Raw genomic sequence first — 26,746 nt, forward strand, 5'->3', positions numbered from 1 at the left:
TCAGGGCTGCCATTTCTTGGTAGTGAGAATAATAGTCAATTTGTATGTCAGGTTTGTCTCTAGTTTTGCAGTCTCCGGCGACAGTTGTAGTTGGTGTTTGGGTCCTCTCGTTTTTCTGCCAATGCCTTTCTGTGTCTCTGTCATGTATTGATCCATGTGCCCACTTATCATAGCTGCTTTGATGCCTGACAGGAGATTCCATGTTGTGGAGATACAGGTTATCGGCCGATAGTTGAAGGGGAATGGTCCCTTCTGGGGGTCTTTTTGAAAGAGGACTGTTTGTCCCTTGATCAACCATTCAGGTGGGTCCCATCCTTCAGCAGTTGGTTCATTCATTGCGTTAAGTTAGCTTCTTTAACTGGTAGCTGTGAATCATGTCCGGGCCAAGTGCAGTCCTTTTCTTCATACCTGAGATTCTTTGTCGGATGTCTGCCACTGTGCTGGTTACTGAGCTTTGGTCAGGGAGGGTGCTGCGGTCTGCTCTTAGGTCTTTTAACCACTGTGCTTCACTGTTATGTGATGCCTCCCTCTACCATATGCCTTTCCAGTATTGTTCAGTCTCCAGCCTTGGTCGTTGAGTTCTTGTGGTATTGCCCTGTCACTAAGAGTATAATTTAGCTGAGTTAGTGGAGAACAGCCGGTTTATTTTCTTGGCTTCTATTTCTCTTGTGTATCTCCTCAGTCTTGCAGCCAAGGCTTGGAGTCTCTGTTTGGCAGTTTCCAGAGCTTCAGGTTCTTCTCTTCGTGTTACCTTGATTTTGGCTTCCAACCTTTTATGCCATGGTACCTGCTTATTGATTTTCATGTTGTCATGATACTTGCCAATTAACTCCAGGATCACTGTATCTGTACTGTATATAAGCTCATTGTATCCACATGTCTCACATTCTCTTCATGTAGGCCCACTCCCTAGATTCCAACAGCGCCTTGTTTGCAACTTGTGTTTGCTACTTCCAGTAGCCCATTTCTCACCATAGCACCTGGCACGAACCTGTTTAACGTCTGAGTTGGTATGTCTTTCTGTTCTGTATCACACATCATGTAAGGTAGTTAAGCAGTATTATGTATGCCCTGCTCAGTGAACCCTGCAACATTCGAACCCGGGCTCACAGGGTGAAAAGCAGATGCCTTATCAACTGAGCTAACCAGCTGCTCATATTATCCATCCATCCGCCCGCCTGTTGGTCCGTCCGCCCGTCCATCCATCCATTCTCAACAGCGCTTATCCGGAATCAGGTCGCTAGGCCAGCAGTTTCAGCAGGAATCCCCTAACTTCCCTTTCCCTGGCCACATCAACTAGTTCTGACTGGGGGATCCCGAGGCGCTCAAAAGCCATTGTCGAGATTTATTCCCTCCACCTGGTTGTGGTCAAAGGTCTCCTCCCAGCAGGACATGTCAGGACCTGGTGGCATCCGCACCATGAGCCAGAACCTCCTCGACTCCTTTCTACGTGAAGCAGCCGCAGCTCGACTCCCAGCCTCTCGCGAATAGGAGCGTTTCTCACCCTGTCTCTAAGTGAGACACCAGCTATCCGCCTGAGAAAGCTTAATCTGGCCGCTTGTACCCATGATCTTCTCCTTTCGGTAATGGCCCATCGTCGATGACCATAGGTGAGATGAAGATTGAACAGTAGATGGAGAGCTTTGCCTCTCGGCTCAGCTCCCTCTTCGTTGCAACAGTACGATAAAGCTACTGTAATACCGTTCCTGCTCCCCCGATTCTCCGTCCAATATCACATTCCATTGTTCCCTTACTCTTGAACAAGACCCCGAGATACTTGAACTCCTTCACTTGAGGCAGGGCCTCAATCCCTAAAGCGGAGAAGGCAATCCACCGGTTTCCTGCAGGGAACCATTGCATCAGATTTGGAGGTGCTCGTCCCAATCGTCATCCCCGCCGCTTCACACTCGGCTGCAAACCTGTCCAGTGAGTGCTGCAGGTCACAGGCTGCTGATGCAAACAGGACCACATCGTCTGCAAAAAGCAGCAATCCTCAGCCCACCAAACTGTAAACCCCCTCCACCACGACTATGCCTTGATATCCTGTCCATAAAAATGACCAACAGAATTGGTGACAAAACACAACCCGGGCCAAGGCCAACACCCACTTAAAACAAGTCTGACTTACTGCCGAGGACATGGAAACAACCGTTCTTCTCAGGCCAGATCAAAGCTACAAACCTGTAAATCATTGTTAACGTTACGTACCAAACGCCAGCTGCACTGGTACCAAGAAAACATTTTGGTCGCACTGCCTAGCAGAAGGCAAGGGTAAAAGGCTGTGGACGTGAATATATTTTTAAATTAAAAACCTGATCCTTTTCACCCGCTTCCAATCTTCTGAAAAACGGTGCGATTGCCCAGATTTCATGTGATCGGATCGGGGACATTCTTAATTTATATAATGCCGTTTCATCCAGGATTTCTGTATATGAAATGGGATACAGCATCTGCACTCTTGCTGCTTTTATGAAGTAAAAGAAAAGTTAACATGTTAAGATTAAAAAAAAAAATTAAAAAAAAACAGTTGCACGTCCTGTGATGTGACTATTGTGCATGCGCACATTGCGATTGCGATGTTCAAACAATAAATTGTGCAGGTCTAATATATACACATTTTTATTGTTTTTGTTGTGTCAATCTTTTGCAGGCAATAAAGAATCATTATTCTGGTTATATTTGGAGTATTCTCATTACAGTTTGTACACTTATCGGATTGGGACCCCAGTTTGTTCATATTAGATTGAGTTACAGTGCCTTGCAAAAGTATTCGGCCCCCTTGAATCTTGCAACCTTTCGCCACATTTCAGGCTTCAAACATAAAGATATGCAATTTAATTGTTTTGTCAAGAATCAACAACAAGTGGGACACAATCGTGAAGTGGAACAACATTTATTGGATAATTTAAACTTTTTTAACACATAAACTGAAAAGTGGGGCGTGCAATATTATTCGGCCCCTTTACTTTCAGTGCAGCAAACTCACTCCAGAAGTTCAGTGAGGATCTCTGAATGATCCAATGTTGTCCTAAATGACCGATGATGATTATAGAATCCACCTGTGTGTAATCAAGTCTCCGTATAAATTCACCTGCTCTGTGATAGTCTCAGGGTTCTGTTTAAAGTGCAGAGAGCATTATGAAAACAAGGAACGCACAAGGCAGGTCCGAGATACTGTTGTGGAGAAGTTTAAAGCCGGATTTGGATACAAAAAGATTTCCCAAGCTTTAAACATCTCAAGGAGCACTGTGCAAGCCATCATATTGAAATGGAAGGAGCATCAGACCACTGCAAATCTACCAAGACCCGGCCGTCCTTCCAAATTTTCTTCTCAAACAAGGAGAAAACTGATCAGAGATGCAGCCAAGAGGCCCATGATCACTCTGGATGAACTGCAGAGATCTACAGCTGAGGTGGGAGAGTCTGTCCATAGGACAACAATACAGTCGTACACTGCACAAATCTGGCTTTTATGGAAGAGTGGCAAGAAGAAAGCCATTTCTCAAAGATATCCATAAAAAGTCTCGTTTAAAGTTTGCCACAAGCCACCTGGGAGACACACCAAACATGTGGAAGAAGGTGCTCTGGTCAGATGAAACCAAAATTAAACTTTTTGGCCACAATGCAAAACGATATGTTTGGCGTAAAAGCAACACAGCTCATCACCCTGAACACAGCATCCCCACTGTCAAACATGGTGGTGGCAGCATCATGGTTTGGGCCTGCTTTTCTTCAGCAGGGACAGGGAAGATGGTTAAAATTGACGGGAAGATGGATGCAGCCAAATACAGGAACATTCTGGAAGAAAACCTGTTGGTATCTGCACAAGACCTGAGACTGGGACGGAGATTTATCTTCCAACAGGACAATGATCCAAAACATAAAGCCAAATCTACAATGGAATGGTTAAAAAATAAATGTATCCAGGTGTTAGAATGGCCAAGTCAAAGTCCAGACCTGAATCCAATCGAGAATCTGTGGAAAGAGCTGAAGACTGCTGTTCACAAACACTCGCCATCCAACCTCACTGAGCTCGAGCTGTTTTGCAAGGAAGAATGGGCAAGAATGTCAGTCTCTCGATGTGCAAAACTGATAGAAACATACCCCAAGCGACTTGCAGCTGTAATTGGAGCAAAAGGTGGCGCTACAAAGTATTAACGCAAGGGGGTCGAATAATATTGCACGCCCCACTTTTCAGTTTTTTATTTGTTAAAAAAGTTTAAATTATCCAATAAATGTTGTTCCACTTCACGATTGTGTCCCACTTGTTGTTGATTCTTGACAAAAAATTAAAATTTTATATCTTTATGTTTGAAGCCTGAAATGTGGCGAAAGGTTGCAAGGTTCAAGGGGGCCGAATACTTTTGCAAGGCACTGTATATGCCATCAATGCAGTATTTTAAACTGGATAAATAGCAGATTGCTCTTCTTTGGCATTGTAATTGTATTTTTACAGATTTAGGTCCAGTAACTATTATCGGCCGTTAATTAAAGGTCGTTTCATTTTTCGATTGTTAAACCAATAGAATTATTACATGAGAATAATTTATACAATTTTGAATGTATTTTATTTTTGTTGGGGTGGGAGTTTCGAGGCTCCGGACCTGGGCCACCACGTGGCGGCCTCTTGGCGTTCTCCTGCTCCCTCTCTCCTTTATATTTTCTACCTGGTCACCAGCTATGTGCAGGTGGTTCAGAGGGATTTCGCCCCCTCCGGGTGTAAATCCTGTCTTGCCCCGAGTCTAGTTGGCCGTGGGGGGCCCCGCGGTGTGCCGTGTCGGTTGGAGGGGAAAACGCTACAAATGGCTTAACAATATGAAATTAATATGATATCTTTAAACGCTTATTATGTATTTGTAACAAGTCATTATGATAGTAGGCTAATATACTGTACGTAGCTAATATAGCTACAGCATGTATTGCCTTCATGATAAGGCTTATATAAGGCTTTTTATATCTTGAGTCTCCAGACATGTTTTTTTTTTTTTTTAATCTTCTTTCAAGATTTTAGTTTGCCTAGCCTTGGGTTAGGCCTTTCCCTGCTTTTGGTAGAAGTTTGATTACCATATTATCTCTAATTTGACCATACCATTCTATAGAATAATGGTGCCGGCATATTCCGAAACCCTAACCCTATCACGGAAAATCTGTCTGGTGGCCATATCCTATAAGAAATTCCATAGTTCAGCAAGGGTTAGTTTTTTTTTTTTTTTTTTGTTTATTGGGATGTTTTTACAGTAACTTTAAAAAAAAAAAAAAAAAAATCTGTTAATTTTCTCTGGTTACTGTGTTAGTTTGCAATAATTAATAATAATTATAAAATGATAAATAAAATTTAAAAAAATAATAAAAATTAATGATTTTTCTTTGTTACGTTAAAGTTGGTTAAGAGTTTGCCAGATTTATCATTATTCTCAAATTTGGTACATTGTAGTTTCTTTAGCAAAAACGGATTTTTTTCCCCAGATGATATACAGTACTATCAACAGTTCTTTAGTATTAAAAAGTTCCTTCTTAGTAGAGTCCGTCTGGCATTTCACATATTCCAGTGAGTTGATTTTTTAAAATTTCCAATTCATATACCAATTTCTGTTCTTTTTTCTTTTAATATAAATATACAATGAAGTTGAGATAATCTTACGTCAAATTACGCATTTCCCTGCTTCCCAAAGCAGTGATGCTGAAAAATTGGGGGGGTGGGGGGGTCGTTAAGATCCATAAAGTCTTTCTATTCTTTACTCACCAATGTACAGTGCCTTGCAAAAGTATTCGGCCCCCTTGAACCTTGCAACCTTTCGCCACATTTCAGGCTTCAAACATAAAGATATAAAATTTTAAATTTTTTTCAAGAATCGACAACAAGTGGGACACAATCGTGAAGTGGAACAAAATTTATTGGATAATTTAAACTTTTTGAACAAATAAAAAACTGAAAAGTGGGGCGTGCAATATTATTCGGCCCCCTTGCGTTAATACTTTGTAGCACCACCTTTTGCTCCAATTACAGCTGCAAGTCGCTTGGGGTATGTTTCTATCAGTTTTGCACATCGAGAGACTGAAATTCTTGCCCATTCTTCCTTGCAAAACAGCTCGAGCTCAGTGAGGTTGGGTGGAGTGTTTGTGAACAACAGTCTTCAGCTCTTTCCACAGATTCTCGATTGGATTCAGGTCTGGACTTTGACTTGGCCATTCTAACACCTGGATACGTTTATTTTTGAACCATTCCATTGTAGATTTGGCTTTATGTTTTGGATCATTGTCCTGTTGGAAGATAAATCTCCGTCCCAGTCTCAGGTCTTGTGCAGATACCAACAGGTTTTCTTCCAGAATGTTCCTGTATTTGGCTGCATCCATCTTCCCGTCAATTTTAACCATCTTCCCTGTCCCTGCTGAAGAAAAGCAGGCCCAAACCATGATGCATGTTTGACAGTGGGGATGGTGTGTTCAGGGTGATGAGCTGTGTTGCTTTTACGCCAAACATATCGTTTTGCATTGTGGCCAAAAAAGTTCAATTTTGGTTTCATCTGACCAGAGCACCTTCTTCCACATGTTTGGTGTGTCTCCCAGGTGGCTTGTGGCAAACTTTAAACGAGACTTTTTATGGATATCTTTGAGAAATGGCTTTCTTCTTGCCACTCTTCCATAAAGGCCAGATTTGTGCAGTGTATGACTGATTGTTGTCCTATGGACAGACTCTCCCACCTCAGCTGTAGATCTCTGCAGTTCATCCAGAGTGATCATGGGCCTCTTGGCTGCATCTCTGATCAGTTTTCTCCTTGTTTGAGAAGAAAATTTGGAAGGACGGCCGGGTCTTGGTAGATTTGCAGTGGTCTGATGCTCCTTCCATTTCAATATGATGGCTTGCACAGTGCTCCTTGAGATGTTTAAAGCTTGGGAAATCTTTTTGTATCCAAATCCGGCTTTAAACTTCTCCAAAACAGTATCTCGGACCTGCCTGGTGTGTTCTTTGGTTTTTATAATGCTCTCTGCACTTTAAACAGAACCCTGAGACTATCACAGAGCAGGTGCATTTATACGGAAACTTGATTACACACAGACGGATTCTATTTATCATCATCGGTCATTTAGGACAACATTGGATCATTCAGAGATCCTCACTGAACTTCTGGAGTGAGTTTGCTGCACTGGAAGTAAAGGGGCCGAATAAAATTGCACGCCCCACTTTTCAGTTTTTTATTTGTTAAAAAAGTTTAAATTATCCAATAAATGTTGTTCCACTTCACGATTGTGTCCCACTTGTTGTTGATTCTTGACAAAAAAATTAAATTTCATATCTTTATGTTTGAAGCCTGAAATGTGGCGAAAGGTTGCAAGATTCAAGGGGGCCGAATACTTTTGCAAGGCACTGTATCAAATGCTGGATCATCCAATAAAGCAGTGCTTCCGAATTATTTTCTGGTACGCCCCGCCAAGGAAGACGTAAATATTTTGCGCCCCCAAACTCTCTGCCACCACTGTAAATAGTATCATTTGTCTATAAAATTATTATTATTATTATATTATTATTTTAACAGAAAAGACTTAACTCGCATCAATTTGCCTGAATTATAAAAAAAAAAAAAAAAAAAGTCATATTGTATTGTATAAATTGTAAAACTACACTCAAGGTACCTTTTTGACCATTTGACACTGAAAAATAAAATGTAATAAAATCAGTAAATGATAGAAAAAATCAGTAAATAATAAAAAAAAAAATCACATTGATTAGAAACATTTACTCATGAGGACAATACGCCAAAAAATTTGACTGAAAAAACATAACTGAATAGAAGGAAAGAAAAAAAAAGGCTCTCTTTGGACAAAAGGAAGTCTTTGGACAGAAGGACAGTTTTTATTTTCGCTGCTCACAGTATCACCTCATTTGCAATGGTGTGGGGTTATTTAGCACTGAGCATGCTAACAGTGCTCACTGGTTTACTGATATAACACGGAAAAGCGGGACGATTGTTGGCAATATTCGCCACGTTTTCGCTGAAAAACAATCAAGCGGCTTATCAATGAGATTGGGGTCTAATGTCTTTAAGTGGCGTCTTAATTGATCTGGCTTCTGGCTGTCCGCTATAATCATTTTTATACACAGTAAACTGTGGTTTTTCCTCTTCTCCCACTGTATTAAAAGTCAAAGCCAAAAGGCAAACAGCCCGAAAAAAAGCGCATTCTCGGCGGCCAAAGGAGAACCGTAGGTGAGGGCGGACGTCGTGACGATCCCAAGCCGAAAATGGCACTTCTCGGGCGGACACGTGAGAACTGGAGGCGGAGAAGACAGTGGGTCGCTGCGTGAGTCCGGTCGGAAAACGGCTTTCGAAAACGGCGTCCAGCTCTTCTTCATATCTCTTTTCTGTGTGCTCTTGCTTAGTTCAAAAATACTGCGCGCACTCTGAAAATGAGAGCGCCACTGCCACCCACTGAGTGGATGTGCAAGTACACTTTATTCTAGTACGGCAAAAAAAAAAAAAAAAAAACGTTGCCAGAGCTCACATGCGCCACCCATGGCATCGCTCTGCGCCCCACTATTTGAGATGTACTGCAATAAAGAATCATTACAGAGCCAATTTGGGTGGGGTTTCATGTGGAAGTCAATTTTAAGGGCTCAAGAAATTGATGCATGATCACTGATGATTATTAGATTATGTATGATTGTTTTTTTTTGGTAAAATGTGGATAGCAGAATTATTAGTTCGGGAGAAGTCAATTCTCGAGCATGAATCATGAACTCGAGAATGAAAAATGTATTCCCTTTTTGTTAAATATTTTGGTCTCCAAATGTCACTCAAGCCGAAATCATCCATATATTTCCTAAGAATTCATGCAGTTTGTGATTGTTTAGTGAGGTTCAAATTAGAGCTATCTATTATTGGATCAAGTTTTGTGTTAAAGTCTCCTCCCATAATGATTGGTGAACAGTCATCCGTAAAAATCCGATTTGAGGAAGAATTCCATTGCAATCAGTTATGCCTGCAGTCTGAATGCAATCATTAGAAAATGTTTTTAAGGTTGTGTTTCACTTTGAATCTCCCGAGACAAATGGCAACATAGCGACCTCAAACAGACCTGTATGAAAAGAATGCTCACTATCATTATTTAGGAAAAGGCTACAAAATACTGTCTTTGACATTTCAGCTGTCAATTTCCAATGTGAGGAACATGAGAAATGGAAGACCACAAACAAAGGCCAAAAGTGAAAGGCAGGAAAAATATCTCAGAAGCCAAAGCAAAGGGTGGTGAGAGTGATCAAAGAAAACCTACAGACCAGTACCATGAACCACAGCATAGTTTTTCTGAAGGTGTCAATGTGCATGATTCAAAGCCAAAAGTGCACTTTGAACAAGGAAGATGCTGCCGAGGAGAGTGATGTGTAAGGAGCCTTTTCTGCACACACGCCGAAAACAGAATTGCTGGAAACAGGGTGCCCCCAGGATTGATAAATCTAAATTCAAGACTTTTAAGACCTTTTTTTAATGCCATTTCAACTGAAAATTAATACTTTTCTCGCACCCATTATTTAGATAATAGTGACTTATATTAAAAAAAAGAAAGCATTGAACATCAAATTTAACCTCAATTACTAAGTGTGTTTGACAAAAGAATGCACATTTATTGAAGATACAATTAAAACACATTTAAATATAAGGTCTTTCAGAATTTTTTTTCCCAGGATAAAATGGATTTTACACTATTATTGTGAAGCAACTTCAGAAATTACATTTGCAATACAACAGGTTTCCCTTTTAAGAGGACCTAATCAATGTGGTAGGTAGGTGATTGTCAAGTTGGCCACCTTAACTGCAAAGTGCTTGCAATTGGCAGTGAAAGTTTAAAAAACAGCCACTAAATGGCAGTAGTTTACCATTAATTACCACAAAATAAAAAAGGTACACATGATCATTTCCCTTGGTAATCGTTTTTTTCTAATCAAATTACAAGAAGTATACAAAACACATGTTAATCCTTTGTTAGCTATTGAAGACATTTCTTTTAATCAGATAGAGAAAATCCATACTCTTATTTAATCAAGAAAAACATTTAACTATACCAGGAGGTGTTCTACTATCACCTACATTATAATTTGCCTATCACCATGCCATGTTATTCAGATCAACGTTATCCCGCACTCGTTCCAATAATAGACAGTGTCAATCGTGTTGTGTATCTGAGAGTGTTGGTGACGCTACGACTCCGGTTTATCCATGCTAAGGCTAGTGCACCTGCCAATACCCCATTGAACATGGCTAACTCTTGAGTTAAAACTGCGAAATTCACATTCATTCGAAAGGCAAACCGTGCAGAAATACATTATTGCAGCTAACACATTTTAATTGGAGAAATTGGCAACTTACTTTGAAATGTTAAGCAGGTCCACTGCCTTCGCATGACCCATAAACTGCGACCCAAAGTATCTGGATGCGACTTGGTCGCCGATCCAATACCTCACATGCTGGTCCAACTGTTTGGACTTGGTTGTCTTGTTGAGGCTTTCGTTGAGCATAACAACTAAGGCATCTGAGCAGTTCCTTGCATTCGCACACAGTACTGTGTGATTGCCTGCTGTTGTGATGTTTATGCTAATGATGCTAACGGCGCGCACGCACGAAGTGCAGTGCATCGTAAAAATTCTACGCGTCATCTTCGTTATGGATAAAAAAACAAAACAAAAACTTTGTCACGGATATAATTTAGGTTGCACTGAGATGTTCTTGAAAATTAAAACCACGGTGAAAAAATTCCAGACTTACGACAGCTAATTTAATACTTTTAATACCTTTAATAATGGAAAGCTAAATTCAATGCTTTTTTTAATACTTTTAATAACCCGCGGGTACCCTGTGGAAATATGCATTATAACATTTGGAACAAGCCTACTCCATTTTGGACCAAGGTATTGTGCACTGATGAAAACCAAATTGAATTCTTTGATAACGACAGTTTTATGGATTCCACTCAGTAGCAACAGATGCTTAAGAAAAAATTTAATCACACAGTCACAACGTTGATGTAACACTGGGCAATGTAACAACCCTCATTGATGCTCAAAATCTACTCTGATATTCATACAGAGAAGCAAGCACAATGATATCGGAGGCCTATCCCAGCAAACACATGTGTGGAGTTATGAGGGGGATTTGTCCATGTCATTGGAGTGCATGTATTAGACTTTCGTATATATTTTTAAAAATATTTTTTAAAATTCAGACCTGGCCGGTAAAATGTTGTCTATAAAAGTTGTAAAGCAATAAAAAAAAAAAAATAAATAAATAAATGAAATGAACACTAATCCTACAAAGTATTTCATCATGGGTCAAAATTATTTTTGACCGGATCATGTGACTAGCACCTTAGAGATGGTCCTTTGCCTTGCTTAGCCAAAACTACACCTGAGGAGGCAAGATAGATGTTCGGATATAAAGATAGCTTGAACAACAACTGAGCTTGAACCGAGAATAGAACATGAACAGTGTCAAGATATATACAGTACTGTGCAAAAGTTTTAGGCAGGACACCTGCCTAAAACTTTTGCACAGTACTGTATATTTTTATTATATTATGTATATACAGGATATACTGTATATTTTCCCCAAGTGGAAGCTTCCATGATCCTAATAAATTTAATAATTTAAAAAATATATATACAGTACTGTGCAAAAGTTTTAGGCAGGTGTGCCTAAAACTTTTGCACAGTACTGTATATATATATATATATATATATATATATATATATATATATATATATATATATATATATATATATATATATATATATATATATATATAACATACAGTATACATATATGTTGAGAGTTAATTGCTAATTTTATTGTTGACACTACATTTCGACGTCATCAACATGTTTAGCCCGTCTCCCACAAAAGTCAAACTACGCCTATCCGCAAACCTTTGGCAAGATCTTCTTTTACTCATTAGCATTTTATGCAGTGAGGCATGAGCTATAGAATCACTTGGAAGAAAAGCACTTTGGGTACCTGTAAAATAGGAGGAGAAATAAACAAGGACTTGAGTTTCTGAAAGGCCTCCTCCGTGACGAGTCCAAGTGAAGGGTAGTTTTGTAGACGTTAGAACTGTGAGAGGAACGGCAATGGAGCTGTACGCAAAAATGAAGCGGCGGTAGAAATTCGCAAAATGCAGGAATCACTAAAGCTGCTCATGGGAGTCTCAGGATGTGACTGCAGCCTCATTTTACGCATTCATTTGGATATTTTTCCAGGAAAGAGACCGAGATAGCATGAAACCTTCACTTTTTGGCCTTGACAAAGAGAAAGTTCCCTGTGAAATGCTGTGGGATAGTTTGGACATGATGCGACATGCTCCTGCTGGGACTTGGAAAACATGAGAATTTCATCCTGGTAGACAAAATGTCAACTGTTTAACATGTCACGCAACAAATAACTCACCACGGTTTGCATCACCCTCTCGCTTCCACACGAGATGGTATACATTGAAGATGTCAAGTTACGTTAAGATTGTGGGTAGCGGAAGTGGGTCGCAGTTCTTTATACGTGAGAAAATCATAAACAGTTGATTATTTACAGTTATTCTCAAGGTGGCCTTGTAGTTCAGGTAGCTACAATCTACTGGATGTAGCTGTGTTAATGCTTACATCCAGGGAGCCAGTCATGCAATACACCTTCTGAACTAACAAACATCTGACTTTTGCAGCACCCGCTCGAGCTCCTCAGCAAAGCTCATCCTCACCCTGTCCCAGGACTCACACGAGTATCCTCCCAACAGACAACCTCCATGTCAAGTCTGAGGGTACCATCTCCAACCATGCCAAGGAGGATCAATCGGTAATGCTTCGGTGCACACATCTATCAAAAAACAAAACAGGATTTGATGTAATGACTTTTTAATGTAATATTCCCTTCTATCAGTCATTTGGATGTTTTCAAATACAAGATGTGCCAGCCGATTTCGAGCACTTCGATTCAGTTCAAATCAGTGCATTGTTTTAAGCCGTTCGGAAGGTCCCTTCAGGTAAAATAGCTTAAGCGCCCACAACACCACAGCAGCAAAGATGCAAGTATAGTTAAAGGATTAAAAAATGATAAAAGAATATAAAAATGCAATAAAATACAATACGATATGATATTGCTTAAAAATACAACAAAAGGAATAATACACACCTGGCAGACAATTGCAAGAGAACCCAAGTTACAAATGGTAGCAGAGGTGCTAAAGTGTTACTGTATAGTGCATTACGATTCCTCCTCCCTCCCACCGAGAGTAGAGTTGTGGAGCTTCATAGCTCGTGGGACAAACGAGTCGCTCAGCCTGTTGGTTCTGCATCTGGGGAGGAGCAACCTGTTACTGAATATGCTCCTCTGTGCACTGATGACACTGTGTCGAGAGTGAGGGTGCCATTGTTCATGATAGCCAGGAATTTCCTCCTCAATCTTCTCTCTAACACTGTCACCAGAGAGTCCAGTTTTGTGCCAACCACAGAGCCCGCACACCTGATCAGTTTGTCCAGCCTGTTAGAGTCCTTCTTGGCTATGCTGTCTCCCAGCACAACACGGCATAAAAAAGGACACTGGCTATCACGCACTGGTAAAATATACGCAACAATTTCTTGTAAAGTTAAAAGATTGCAGTCTCCTTAAAAAGTACAGTCTGCCCTAGCCCCTCCTGTACAAGTGATTTATGTTATGAGACCAGTGCAGCTTTTTGTCCAACCACACCCTTAGGTACGTATAGCTGCCTACTATTTCCACCTCATCCTCCTTAATCACCAATGGCCGAGGACACTGCCTGGACTTACCAAAGTCTATGACTAGCTCCTTGGTATTAGCAGTGTTGAGCTGTAGGCAGTTCTAATCACTTCAGGCAACAAAGTCATTAGCCAGACCCCTGTACTCCTCCTCTCCATCATCCTTAATGCAGTGTTTAATGGCTGTGTCATCCACAAAATTCTGGATGTGACACAGCTCCGAGCTGTAGCAGAAGTCTGAGGTGTATCGGAATACGAGAAGAGGTGCCAGCACTGTCCCCTGAGGTGCCCCCACTGTCCCCTGAGGTGCCCCCGTACCACAAGTTACCGTGTCAGACGTAATATTCCTCAGTCTGAAATACTGTGGCCTGTCAGTCAGGTAGTCTGAGATCCAGGACACCAGACACTTTCATCCTCACTCGCAGCTAGGGACGCTGGATGGTTTTAAAGGCACTTGAGAAATTTAGAAAAAGGATCCTCACAGTGCCACCTCCTCTATCCAGGTGCAAGTGGTGAAGAAGATGTAGGATGGTATCCTCCACACCAATGGCTGACTGGTAAGCAAACTGAAGGGGGTCCTGATTGTGCTCCACTCGAGGCCTGAGGAGGTTGAAAAGGAGCCGCTGCAGAGTCTTCATCAGCTTTGATGTGATTGCCACTGGTCTGTAATCACTCAGCTCACTGGCCTGGTTCTTTTCCGAGACTGGAAAGATACAGAATGTTTTCCACAAGGTGGGCACTTTCCCTAGCCGTACACTTAGGTTGAAGACATGCTGGAGTGGTACACCCAGTTCAGCAGTACAGTTCTTGAGCAGCCGGGCTCGCTGCCTTCCAGTGGCAGAGCCTCCTTAGCTCCCCTCTGACCTGGTCAAACGTTATGCAGGGAGGAGACCGTGTGAGGGGTGACGGTGGGTGAGAAGGGGACAGTGTTGTTGTCAGGGAGGAGAGGGAGGGATGCCTGAAGTGAGGGTGTGGGGGAGGGGGGTCAACGGCAGGGGATGGTCAAACCGGTTGATGAAGTTGCCATGTTGGCTTCTTCTAAGTCTATAACAACAGACTTAGTTCTGTGACCTGTGATGGTGTTGACACCATCCCAGACCTACCTCATGCGACTCTCCCCCAGCTTCTGTTACACCTTCCTACTGTACCTATTCTTAGCATCCTTCAGGATCTGTTTCACCACCCGCTGAGCTGATTTTATTGCCTCCCTGTCCTTGCTCCTAATGGCCACCTTTTTCCTATTGTGGACAGTTTGACTAAAGGTGCACCGATTGGTTGGCCGATTTCATGCATTTTAGGAAATTGGTGATAGGTCGATAATGTAGCCGCAAGGGGGCACAAGCCAGTGTCTTCCTGTGCTGGTCCCTAGGTAAATTGTGTCAGGAAGGTCATCCGACGTAAGACTTTTGCCAAATCAAACATGTAAATCAGAAAAATGACTTCAGTATCGGCTCGGTCTAACCCCGGGTTAACAACGACCACCATCGGTGCTGTTGACCTACAGGGTTACGGTGGAAACTGGACTACTGGAAGGAGAGGAGGATACTGCGTTTTTAGGAAGAAAGAGAAGAGGAACACCAAGAGTCTGGAATTGGGATTTGGAACTGTGACTTTCTGACTGGGTTGATCAACAGGAGGTAGAGAGCTGTTTGACATGATGTAGAGGAGGAAGGTGGACATACTGTGTGTTCAAAAGACCAGGTAGAAAGGGAGCAAAGCTAGAAGATCATGAGCAGGGTTCAAGTTGTTCCATCATGGTGTAGATAGGAAGATAAATTGAATAGGAGTTATCGTGATAGAGGAATTTGTTAGGAATGTCCTGGAGGTCAAAAGAGTGTCAAATAGAGTGATGAGCCTGAAGCTTGGAATTGAAGGTGTGGTGATCAATGTTGTTAGTGGGTATGTGCCAAAAGTAGGATGTGAGCTAGAGGGGATGGCATGGCTTAGTGGTAGAGTAGTTGTCCCCCAACCCAGAGGTTGTGTGTTCGATTTTCTGCCCTGATGAACTCGCCTAAGTATCCTTGAGCAAGATACTGAACCCCACATTGCTCCTGGTGCTGCATCACCAGTAGTTAGATGGCAGTGTAGTGTAAAGCGCTTTGAGCACCTTGAAAGGTGGAAAAGCGCTATACAAGTATAACACCATTTACCATAAAGGACAATTTTGGTTGGACCTTGATGAAATGATGCAGAACCTCCTTAGAAGTGAGAGAGTTATCATTGATGCAGACTTCAATGGACATGTTGGTGGAGGAAAAAGAGATTATGAGGAGGTGATGGGCATGTTTGATATCCAGGAGAGGAACGCAAAAGGACAGATGGTGGTTGACTTTGCAAAAAGGATGGAAATCTTATGAATACTTTATTCCAGAAGGGACAGGAACATAGGGTGGCCTGCAAGAGTGGAAGTAGGAGTGTGCAGGTAGACTTTTGTGTAGATAGTGTAGACATCTTGTGTAGATGGTCTAATCTGAAGGAGATCAGTGGTCTAATCTGAAGGAGATCAGTGGTTGCAAAGTACTGGTGAGGGATAGTGTAGCCAGACAGCATAGGATGGTTGTGTGTAGGATGACTGTGTGTAGGATGACTCTGGTGGTGAGTAAGAGAACGAGGACAAAGGCACAGCAGAGGATGATATGTTGGAAGCTGAAAAAGAAAGTGTTGTATGACTTTCAGAAGGGAGTGGAAACAAGCTCTGGATGGTCAGGAGGTATGCTGACCATTCGCTGGACAACAACAGCAAATGTGATCAGGGAGACAGGTAGGACTTGGTGTGTTATCTGGACACTGAAAGGAAAAGAAAAGGTGATTGATCGATCACTGAAAATAAAACAAATATTGTCTGCAAAGTGCATACAGAGGTTAGCTTAGAAGAAGTGGGACATTAAGGCGACTGAAGAAAATAGACAGGAGGACAGGGAAATACGGCGTAAGGTGAAGGTATAAGTGGCAAAGGCCAAACAAGGGGCTTACGATGACTTGTATGGGAGGTTAGATAGTTAAGAGGGAGAGACTGATCTATACAGATTGGCAAGGCAAAGAGATAGAGATGCGAAGGATGTGCAGCAGATTAGCGTAGTAAAGGATAAAGGTGTGTGTTGACAGATGCCAGTAGTGTGTTGAGGAGATGGAAAGAGTACTTTGAAGAGTTGATGAATGAGGAAAATGAGACAGAATGAAGAGCAGAAGAAGTAGCTGTTATGGACCAGGAAGTAGCAAAGATTAGTAAGGATGAAGTGAGACGGGCATTGGATGAAGGTGGAAACGCTCTACCTCAGCTCTTAGCCCCTTCTTGTTCGCTATGGTAATGGACAAGATTACAAAAGAGGTTAGACAGGACTCTCTGCATGTTTGCAGATGACGTTGTGATCTGTAGTGAGAGCAGGGAAGAGGTGGAGGAAAGGAGGGGAATGAAGGTTAGCTGTAGCAAGACGAAGTATCTGTGTGTAAATGAGAGGGACCCAAGTGGGACCCAAATGAGGCTGCAGGGAGAAGAGACCAAGAAGGTGGAGGAGTTTAAGTATTTAGGTTCAGCAGTCCAGGGCCATAGAGAGAGTGGAGCAAAGTGTCAGGTGTGACGTGTGATAAAGGTTTATAAAACTGTGGTGAGACTAGCGACGTTTTATGGTCTGGAGACAGTGACACTGAAGAAAAGACAGGAGGCAGAGCTAGAGGTGGCAGAGATGAAGATGCTGAGGTTCTCTTTGGGAGTGACCAGGATGGATAGGATAAGAAATGAGCATATCAGAGGGACAGCATATGTTAAAGGATTTAGATATAAGTCAGTGAAGCATCACGAAGATGGTTTGTGCATGTCCAGAGGAGAGGTAATGAGTATATTGGTAAAAGGATGCTGAATTTCTAGGCAGAAGGGCTAGAGGAAGACCATTGGGGAGGTTTATGGATGTAGTTAATGAGGACATGAAGGTAGTTGGACTGAAAGCAGAGGATGCAGAGGATTGGGTTAGATGGAGACAACTGATTTGCTCTTGCGACCCCTGATGGGAAAAACCAAAAGGAAAAGAAGAGGTGATTGGTTGATCACTTAAAATATAACCAATCTTGTCTGGCATTGGCGTCTCCAGTCAGTTAGCTACATGATTCCCGCTAGCATTAGCTCGCAGACATTTGTGTTTCAAATGCCTGACAATTGCACTTATACTGTATAAATGCACTTTTTAGGTGTTTTCATACTTTTACGACCTTTGCTAAAGATTCTATTGTGTTCTGCACTTTGCTACATTAATGTGCGAAGGAGTGCAATGTGTATTGGTGTTCCCTGTGTGGTAATTGTTTTGAGGGCGCTAGATGACCTCATTATTGTCTTTCTTTTCTGAGTAAAGAACTGCGGCACGTGCACTGTTAAATATTCTTGTTTCACTGGTAATGTTAATTATATTTTCTAGGACTCCACTGTTACAAGGCCAATATCTCCTTTGCCCAGGGGAGCAAGTGATCCGTCTGAGAATCCATCGGACGTTTCCGCAGGAAGGCAGCTAGGGAACAAGCTTGGGTATTTTCTTCATTCTTGATTTACCAACAATACAGTCACATGACCATGCACGGACTTGTAGTTGTAAGTCTTAAGATCACACCAGCATGTTCAATCAGGTGGCGTCTTTAAGCGCCGTAAAAATCTAACTATTTCACATAGAGTCTACGTTACTCTTAAGCGCTGATTTCAAGCTCTCGCCCGGTTTTATTTGGCACTGATAAACACAGGAAAACCTGAGAAATGGTCATTTTAATTCTATGTTAGCAAATACGTTTTCTCCACTAGAGGGCACTCATGGTCTTTGGACAGGTGATGTTTCATTTCTGTAGACTTTTCTAATCTAGTCTAGTTTCTAGACTAGTCGTAATTTGATTATTTTTGTGTATCCTTTGGCCTATTATGGTCATGTAGCATGTTATAGTACAGTATAGTAACAGTTAATATGCTTTATATGACTGCTGAGAAAAAATATCAGACATTTTGAATAGTTAATCATATGACAACAATTCAAAGCCTTTTGGGGTATGGAGTTTATGAGTATTTTGCGTCTATTTTGTAATAATCGTTAAAAATAGTATGTGTTAATATTGTTATTTATGATATACTTTAATCAATGTAAAAAAATCTTCCTTTTAATTTGACATTGTTTATACGTATATCCAAATATTTGTATTTGTACAATACAAAAAGGGCGGCACGGTGGACGAGTTGTTAGCATGTCCACCTTATAGTTCTGAGATCAAGGGTTCAAACCCTGGCCCCTGGCCCTCCTGTGTGGAATTTGCATTCCCCCAATGCCCCCGTGCCTGCATGTGTTTTCTCTATGTACTCCGGTTTCCTCCCAATTCCCAAAAACATGAATAGTAGTCTGATTAATTGTTCGTAGTGTGTACGTGAATGGTTGTTTCCTTGTGCCCTTCGATTGGCAGGTGTATCCTGCCCGTAGTTTAGCTGGGGTAGGCTCCAGCTCCCCCATGACCATCGTCACGATAAGCCGCTTAGAAAATACTGTAAATGAATGAACATGTGCCAATTTTTTCCCCCTGCTGACGTAATAGACTTATGAATGAATCACCTAAGCCAGGGGTCGGGAACCTTTTTGGCTGAGAGAGCCATGAACACCACATATACTTAAATGTAATTCTGTGAGAGCCATAAAATATGTTTAAATCTAAAAATACAAGCAATGTGTGCATTTTGTGTAATTTCAACACTTTTTAAAGTACAATAAGTCTCTAAATTATTTTTAATAACATAGTTATGTTGTTGCTAATCAATGGTGAGTATTTCTTACAATTAATGCGACTTCTGGAGCTGCATGGTTTTGCTGATGGCTTTGGAGTTTGGTTTTTGCAGGCGTTGAGATACTTATGTACGGAGTGCCATCAGTGCACACCGAAACAAGTGTATCCATCGCAGGGGTCGCGTTAACCGAATATTTTCCGTCGTTGACCGTTTTTTTAAAACGGTGACGGAAAAAACTGAAGTCCATCCGTCATTTTGACAGGTTGCAATTCACACCCCAGACCACAGGGTGGCGAGTGAGCATATTCATTAGCTATTGTCTCTCTTGATGCATGACGTCGTTGACCTTACTCGGAAAAATGTCCGAACTAGCATTCAAGTGTAGCAAACACGGAAACGTTAGGAAGCCTTGGACAGCATTGTCTAAGGCTACGTTCATTCTACAGGTCTTAATGCACGAATCCAATTTTTTCCGACTCGAGTCAGGCATTAACTTGGCGGTCTGAACGGGACAAGTCGCATAGAAGTGGACCATTTCAAATCCGATGTGGGTCATTTTTGTATGTGGTTCAAATCCGATCTGGGCCACATTTTTCCAGACTGTCGCGGCGGTCTGTACCGTCCAGTGTCCCAAATCCGATTTCAGCTGTGCGTTATTAGCGCCTAGCTTGCAGTGAACACGGCTTTTGGGGAAGGGCCGGGCTTGACAACAGTCATAAAAAAAATAAAAATGGGTTGAGGATAAGCATGAGAATGTTCGGTTTTCTCTCTGCTCTATGTGAGCTATATTTCAACATTTCCTACACGGCCGAGAGTCGGGAGAGGGGTCTGGCTGCAGCCCGTCTTGGAGAGCCGGGGAAAACTGCCCGTATGTGTGTGTGACATGCACGGACAGTGCGTGCATGCTCTCGATCCATATAAACTGTGAATATAAGCCTAAACGGGGATTATTTATGTCTGTTATTTGTCTCCTCCTTTTGAAAAGCAAAATATGATATCCCTTGAATGACGGATGACTTGTCATTTGTTTTGATGCTTCTGCGCACCGGCGCGTGTCGGACTGCGAATTAAAGCGCATGCGTAATACTTGAATGGTCTCAATGGACAAAAGCAGTCTTAACGGGCACGCCAAAAAAACGGATATGACAAAAAAGTCGGATTTGTGCATTAAGACCTGTAGTATGAACGTAGCCTAATTGAATGAGCAGGGACAAACAGCTTGGAGTCAGAAGTACGTACGCTATTCTCAGACCTGAACGCACCCTGAGTCTTGGATGACAAATCAACAGAGCAGAGAGTAGACACAACATGGCTGGTAGTTTCTTCAATTTATTCAGAGTTGAGTAAGTAACACACCGCTTTTGACCAACACTGCTATTGAATATGTCATTATTATCATTTTTAAAATTTAAGTGACGGGTAAAAATAGATTATGACCGGATTTTTATGACCCTGTCAGTCAAAATGACAGACAACGAAAAAGTCTAGTGCAACCTCTGATCCATCGGTAGATTTTTTTTTTTTTTTTAACGAACTCAGTAAAGGACTTGAATAAATCCTTCCCTCTTGTTGTCCTTTTCATAGTCAAAACCTTGCAATCATGCTGAACTATGATAAATAGCTTATGTCTGTAGACTCATCCAAAGCGAGAGAAAAAATAGTGTCGCATTCATGTCCTTATGTCCTGCTGAAAGTACGATACTCCTCGTCTTTTTGCCTCGTTCTTTTTGCCATCTTCTTAAAAGAGTTTTTAAAATTAGATGACAATGCAGAAAACGAAACTGAAAACGATTCCTGATCTCACGCACAGCAAAATACGGCAACCCCACTTGAACAGTGTCTCTGCCTCATCTACGTTGTCTATGCAATTCATAGATAGATAAATAGACAGATAGACATAACGACATGTATGTTTGCCACTTTACCACTAAAATTTCTGTGAACCGGCCTTATAGTCGGCGGTTGTAGTACATGGACTCAATGGACAAAGGCAGTCTGAACGGGTATGCCAAAAAACCAGATATGACAAAAAATCGGATTTGTCCAATAAGACCTGCGGTATGAATGTAGCCTAAGAGTCATTTCATATGGATTAGTTGAAGCAAAGTCATAGAAAGCAAAACACGAACATGTATAATTATGTATAATATATACCTTCAGCAGCGTAAATGAATGTTGATAACGCGTAAATCATAGAGCCCTGAAAAACATTATTTTATACAATATATTGGACGATAAATCGATGTATAAAATGGGCAACGGCAGGTTTTACTGTCGGGCGATACGGTGAGTCCGGGTATAAACCCACTACAAAAAACTAGACTCAATGACAGATCAATTGAATATTTTTCACTTTTGCTTACTGGATGTGTGGTTTATTTCGTTTACATGGACAAATGGTCCTCAATCTGATCAGATGTTGGATTAAAATTGTGAGTGGACGCAGATTGACCAAATATTCTGGAAATAATAGTTGAAGAAGGAGAAGCCGTACTGACTTTCAAGTCAACAAAACATGTCTCCTTCCATTTTTACATTAAACATTAGCGTTATTTTGTGCATTTATCCCATGTTTCTACCATCTAGTCTTTTAACAATTTCAAGATCTGTTAATATCTTCAGCAATGTGTTTGTCTCAGATACAGACTAGTTCACTCTTTTACCTACCCTGTTTTCCGCTCGCTCTGCTTCTACTAGCTTCCTGGAATATCAGAAACATACAGTATATACCAACGTCACAGACATGCGCGGTAAAGACTGTTTGTTCCCAAATTTTGGAATAAAATGTTTTCACGCGCGTCGATCGGATTATCAGTCGATTTAAACAACCCCTCTTGTTAATAATAGAATCTTGATCGGGTTAGAATAATCCGAATGTGGTGTGTACATGTAGCATTTTTATTCTCATCTGTTTTTAATCTGAATGAAAGTGTCCATATAAACGTAGCCAATGTTGCCCATCCATAGGTTGAATTTACTGTGCATTATGATGCTGCTTTTTTTCCCTAGAAGGAGCGATGGAAGCTGAAAGGGTCAAAAAAGAAACTTGAAAGAACTCAAGGAAAGGAGAGATTAGGGCTATGAACATTTCTAACAGATGGGTTACAGAAGTGACCCTGTTTTTTGTTTGTTTTATTGTATACGGCTAGTGGTCAAATGAGCTGGCCCTATAATGAACTCCTCAGCCTAGTGAAGCAACCTGTGTACCATCCAATCAAGTAATCTTTCAGCCCGGAAGTGACCTTTCAACGTTGCAGGAATAAGTCAAACAGCTGATATGATGTTGCTCACTAATAAATATTGTTTTTCAAGAACAGCAACATTCTAAATGTGTAACCTTTGCTCTGTGGACCTCCACCAGCAAAGATGCTGATAACTGTGAACTGATGTGTCATGTATTCACGGGGTGACCATGCCAGTACATTCAGCACGAGCGAACTTTATTTGAAATTAACAGGCTAAATGTAGAAAGAAGCGGGTGTTTGCGTTCCTCAAGGTCATAATCACATCAACACTGTGTTATTTTATTTGTTATGTTGCTAGTTCTTAGCTCATCTCTTGGCTGGTAACAACAACTTTGAGAAAATTCAATTCAATTCAATTTTATTTGTATAGCCCTAAATCACAACAAGGTTGTCTCAAAGGGCTTTGCAGAGGCAATATGATGCACAGTTAGAAACAGCAAATGAAGTAAACAGAGATGAATTAATAAAGTTCAAGTCCTGGGCATCCCCCATCCTTGGAGCCTCCATGTCGGCAAAGAAAAACTCCAAAAACTCCTAGCTCTTTGGGAGAAAATGAGAAACCTTGGGGAGTACCACAGTCAGGAGAGATTCACTCCCAGGACGGATAAACAGGATGCACCAGCACCGCTAATAGGAATTAGCAGATGGGGTTACAGTATGTAAAGAGAGAAAAACATTAAGTGTTAATGTACAGTGGTACCTCAACATACGATCGTTTCGACATCCAATCTTTTCAACATTTGACGTAAAATTTGACTCGCCATTTGTTTCTACATCCAACGACATGCTTGAAATATGATGATTTACTGCAGCGTCACAATTTCATTGTTTTTCCAAAGCATGGCGAGTTTTCTTTTGAAAAAAATCAACATGGGTCCCAAAACAGTTGGTACAAGTGGGGAAAATTTGAAAAAAGGGATGCTTACAATTGAAATTGAGAAAGATGATTGAGAAATATGAGCGGGTTGTACGCATTAGTGAGTTGGCTTGACAATACGGCCGGAAAATGTCTCGATGGTTCCCAAGGAGACAGAAGCTACAAAGATTGTCAAAGCATCCACTGGGACTTCTATCCTGTCGAAACATTGTAGCGTTATTTTGGAGAAGATGGAAGGCTTTTTTACTAATTTGGATTAAGGATAAAGAGATCACTGGTGATTCAGTCACTGAAGCAACAATATGTCACAAAGCCTGCTCCTCCCTCCTGCACCTTCGCCTCCGTTTGCCACTCCATAAATTAAGGTGACAATAAAAACGCTTAATTATTTTTTCATTTTGAACTAGTTTTTGTTTTATATGTGCATTTGTTTAATTGTAATGCGGTCATATCCTCCCTCCTGCAACTACACACCTGCTGTCTCCTTCGCCTCCATTCGCAACTCTCTGTTAAGGTGACAATAAAAATGCTTTTTTATTACTGATTGCTTATTGTGATTATTATTATTACTATGTGTATTTGCTATTTGTAATTGTACCTGCAGGTATTAGAGTGGGCTTTTGGGCTGTTGAACAAATTAATCGAATTATAATGTATTCTTATGGGAAAATCTCGCTCGACATACAACCATTTCTATTTACAAATTAGGTCCTGGACTGAATTAAATTCGTATGTAGAGGTACCACTTTACAAATGTTATGAATTCTTATTTTAAAAAGAAAGAAAAAAAACACTTTACATCTTATAACCATTAGATTATGTGCCACATAATAGTCTAGTTAGATGCATCTCAGCCTTTAAAATCTTTTGCTGACATCATTTCTCTTTTTTCTGGAATTGTCATTGTGTTATATTGGTGAGATATGAATTGTGAGTCTTTGTTACATGCTTGATTAAAATAAGGCCTGCTGTACCTACTGTATGTAGCTCATTGGACAATAATAGGTTTTGCCTAAAGAGGATTTATGGTATATTATATATCCAAAGGTCTCTTCTTTAAAAGGTCACATGATTTTTTCCCCTGGTAAATACATGACTGACTCCAATACATCTTGTTGTTGTTTTTATCTTTTCTGTTTTTTGGGAACACTGTGTGTCCACTTTACTTGAGCAAATGGCTAAAATAAATTTTTATATGATATATCAATCAAAAGAAATAGAACTATAAACTGTGAGAGCTACAAACTAAAACTGTATGCCCCATATTGTGTAAGAAAACATTAAATAGTCCAAAATATTTTGTATTTAGGAATTTAAGTGATTTCAAAGAGAGAAAAAAAGTGACTTTTGTACTTATACTCCCCATACACTGTCCCCTTGCCATGTGCCACTGTTACTGTAAGTCACAAATAAACTAAAATGTGATTGCCAATTTACTCTTTGGGTTTCTTCTCACATTTCTCATAGCAACTGAACATCCAGGCCAGTGTGGCACGTGAGCTCTCAAGATGAATCTTGCTGGGTTCAGGTCATTACAAAAAAAATTATAGGGTGCCATTTGGAAGTAACAGAGTGAACACAGGAGGGACATTTTGTGCTAGCTAGGGAAGGGAATTGAAAGGATTTTTACATTTCCGATTCCATTATCGATATTGCTTAACGATTCGATTCTTTACCGATGCTAATTTGGGGAAAAAGAAAAACAAATGTTTTGATTGGCATCGAGATTGTTTAATCAGAGGTCACAACCTTACAAACTCACAACGAGGTCAAAAGAGGCTCAAAGCCTCAATATTAACCGTGGCAATAAGTAGCAAATGCACAAGAATGTGTAACATTTTACTGAAACATTTTTCTAATAGACATAAAAAATATTGGTATATTGGTTAACTTCTACGCAGCAGGTTTGGAAGTTATCATCAATTTTACATTTCTCTGACAAAGTGCGTAGATCTCGCACTCAAAAGGTGAGAAAGGCTTTTTTGAACTCATTTTGAGGATTGCGCACAAACCAAATGTCCTAGAACAAAATTCCCAAATGTAAATATTAGATTGTGACACAACACAGCATTGGGTGAAGTTGGGTTCACTTCTGTGCAGCGGTTTGGGAGTTATCATCAATATTACATATTTCGGCCAAAGTGAATAGATCTCACGCTCAAAAGGTGAGAATGGCTTTTTGAACTCAGTTTGAGGATTGCGCTAAGACCAAATGTCCTAGAACCAAATTTCCAAATGTAACTACTAGATCGTGACACAATACACCACTGGGTGAAGTTTGGTTCACTTCAGTGCAGCGGTTTGGGAGTTATCATCAGTATTACATTTCTCGGCCGAAGTGAATAGATCAGGCTTTCAAAAGGTGAGAATGGCTTTTTTGAACTCAGTTTGAGGATTGCGCTCAAACCAAATGTCCTAGAACCAAATTTCCAAATGTAACTACTAGAATGTGACACAATACACTACTGGGTGAAGTTTGGTTATCTTCTGTGCAGCGGTTTGGGAGTTATCATCAACATTCCATTTCTCGGCCGAAGTGAATAGATCTCACGTTCAAAAGGTGAGAATAACTTTTTGAACTCAGTTTGAAGAATGCGAGCACACCAAATGTCCTAGAACCAAATTTCCAAATGTAACTACTAGATTGTGATACAATACACCACTGGGTGAAGTTTGGTTCACTTCTGCGCAGCGGTTTGGGAGTTATCATCAATATTACATTTCTCTGCCGAAGTGAATAGATCAGGCTTTCAAAAGGTGAGAATGGCTTTTTTTCAACACAGTTTGAGGATTGCGCTCAAACCAAATGTCCTAGAACAAAATTTCCAAATGTAACTACTAGATTGTGATACAATACACTATTGGGTGAAGTTTGGTTCACTTCTGCGCAGCGGTTTGGGAGTTAACATCAAAATTACATTTCTCGGCCGAAATGAATAGATCTCACTGTCAAAAGGCGTAAATGGCTTTTTTGAACTAAGTTTGAGGGTTGCGCTCAAACCAAATGTCCTAAAACCAAATTTCCAAATGTAACTACTAGATTGTGACACAATACACCATTGGGTGAAGTTTGGTTCACTTCAGCATAGCGGTTTGGGAGTTATCATCAAAATTATATTTCTAGGCCGATGTGAGTTGAT

General features: G+C 40.8%; 1 protein-coding gene across 5 annotated transcripts in view; it reads left to right on the top strand.

Moving 5' to 3' along the window:
* LOC130929678 (disabled homolog 1-like) overlaps positions 1-25,042 on the top strand; it is a 257,976-nt gene extending 232,934 nt beyond the window's left edge. For all 5 annotated transcript variants that reach the window (XM_057857060.1, XM_057857062.1, XM_057857063.1 and 2 more), the window contains 3 exons: positions 12,694-12,824; positions 18,151-18,257; positions 22,494-25,042. In XM_057857060.1, the coding sequence (XP_057713043.1) occupies positions 12,694-12,824; positions 18,151-18,257; positions 22,494-22,512 (257 nt within the window). In that variant the 3' untranslated portion in view covers positions 22,513-25,042. The remainder of the gene's footprint in view (positions 1-12,693; positions 12,825-18,150; positions 18,258-22,493) is intronic.
* Positions 25,043-26,746: the final 1,704 nt, after the last annotated feature.

This window comes from Corythoichthys intestinalis, chromosome 14, assembly GCF_030265065.1.
Source record: "Corythoichthys intestinalis isolate RoL2023-P3 chromosome 14, ASM3026506v1, whole genome shotgun sequence".
NCBI lineage: Eukaryota > Metazoa > Chordata > Actinopteri > Syngnathiformes > Syngnathidae > Corythoichthys > Corythoichthys intestinalis.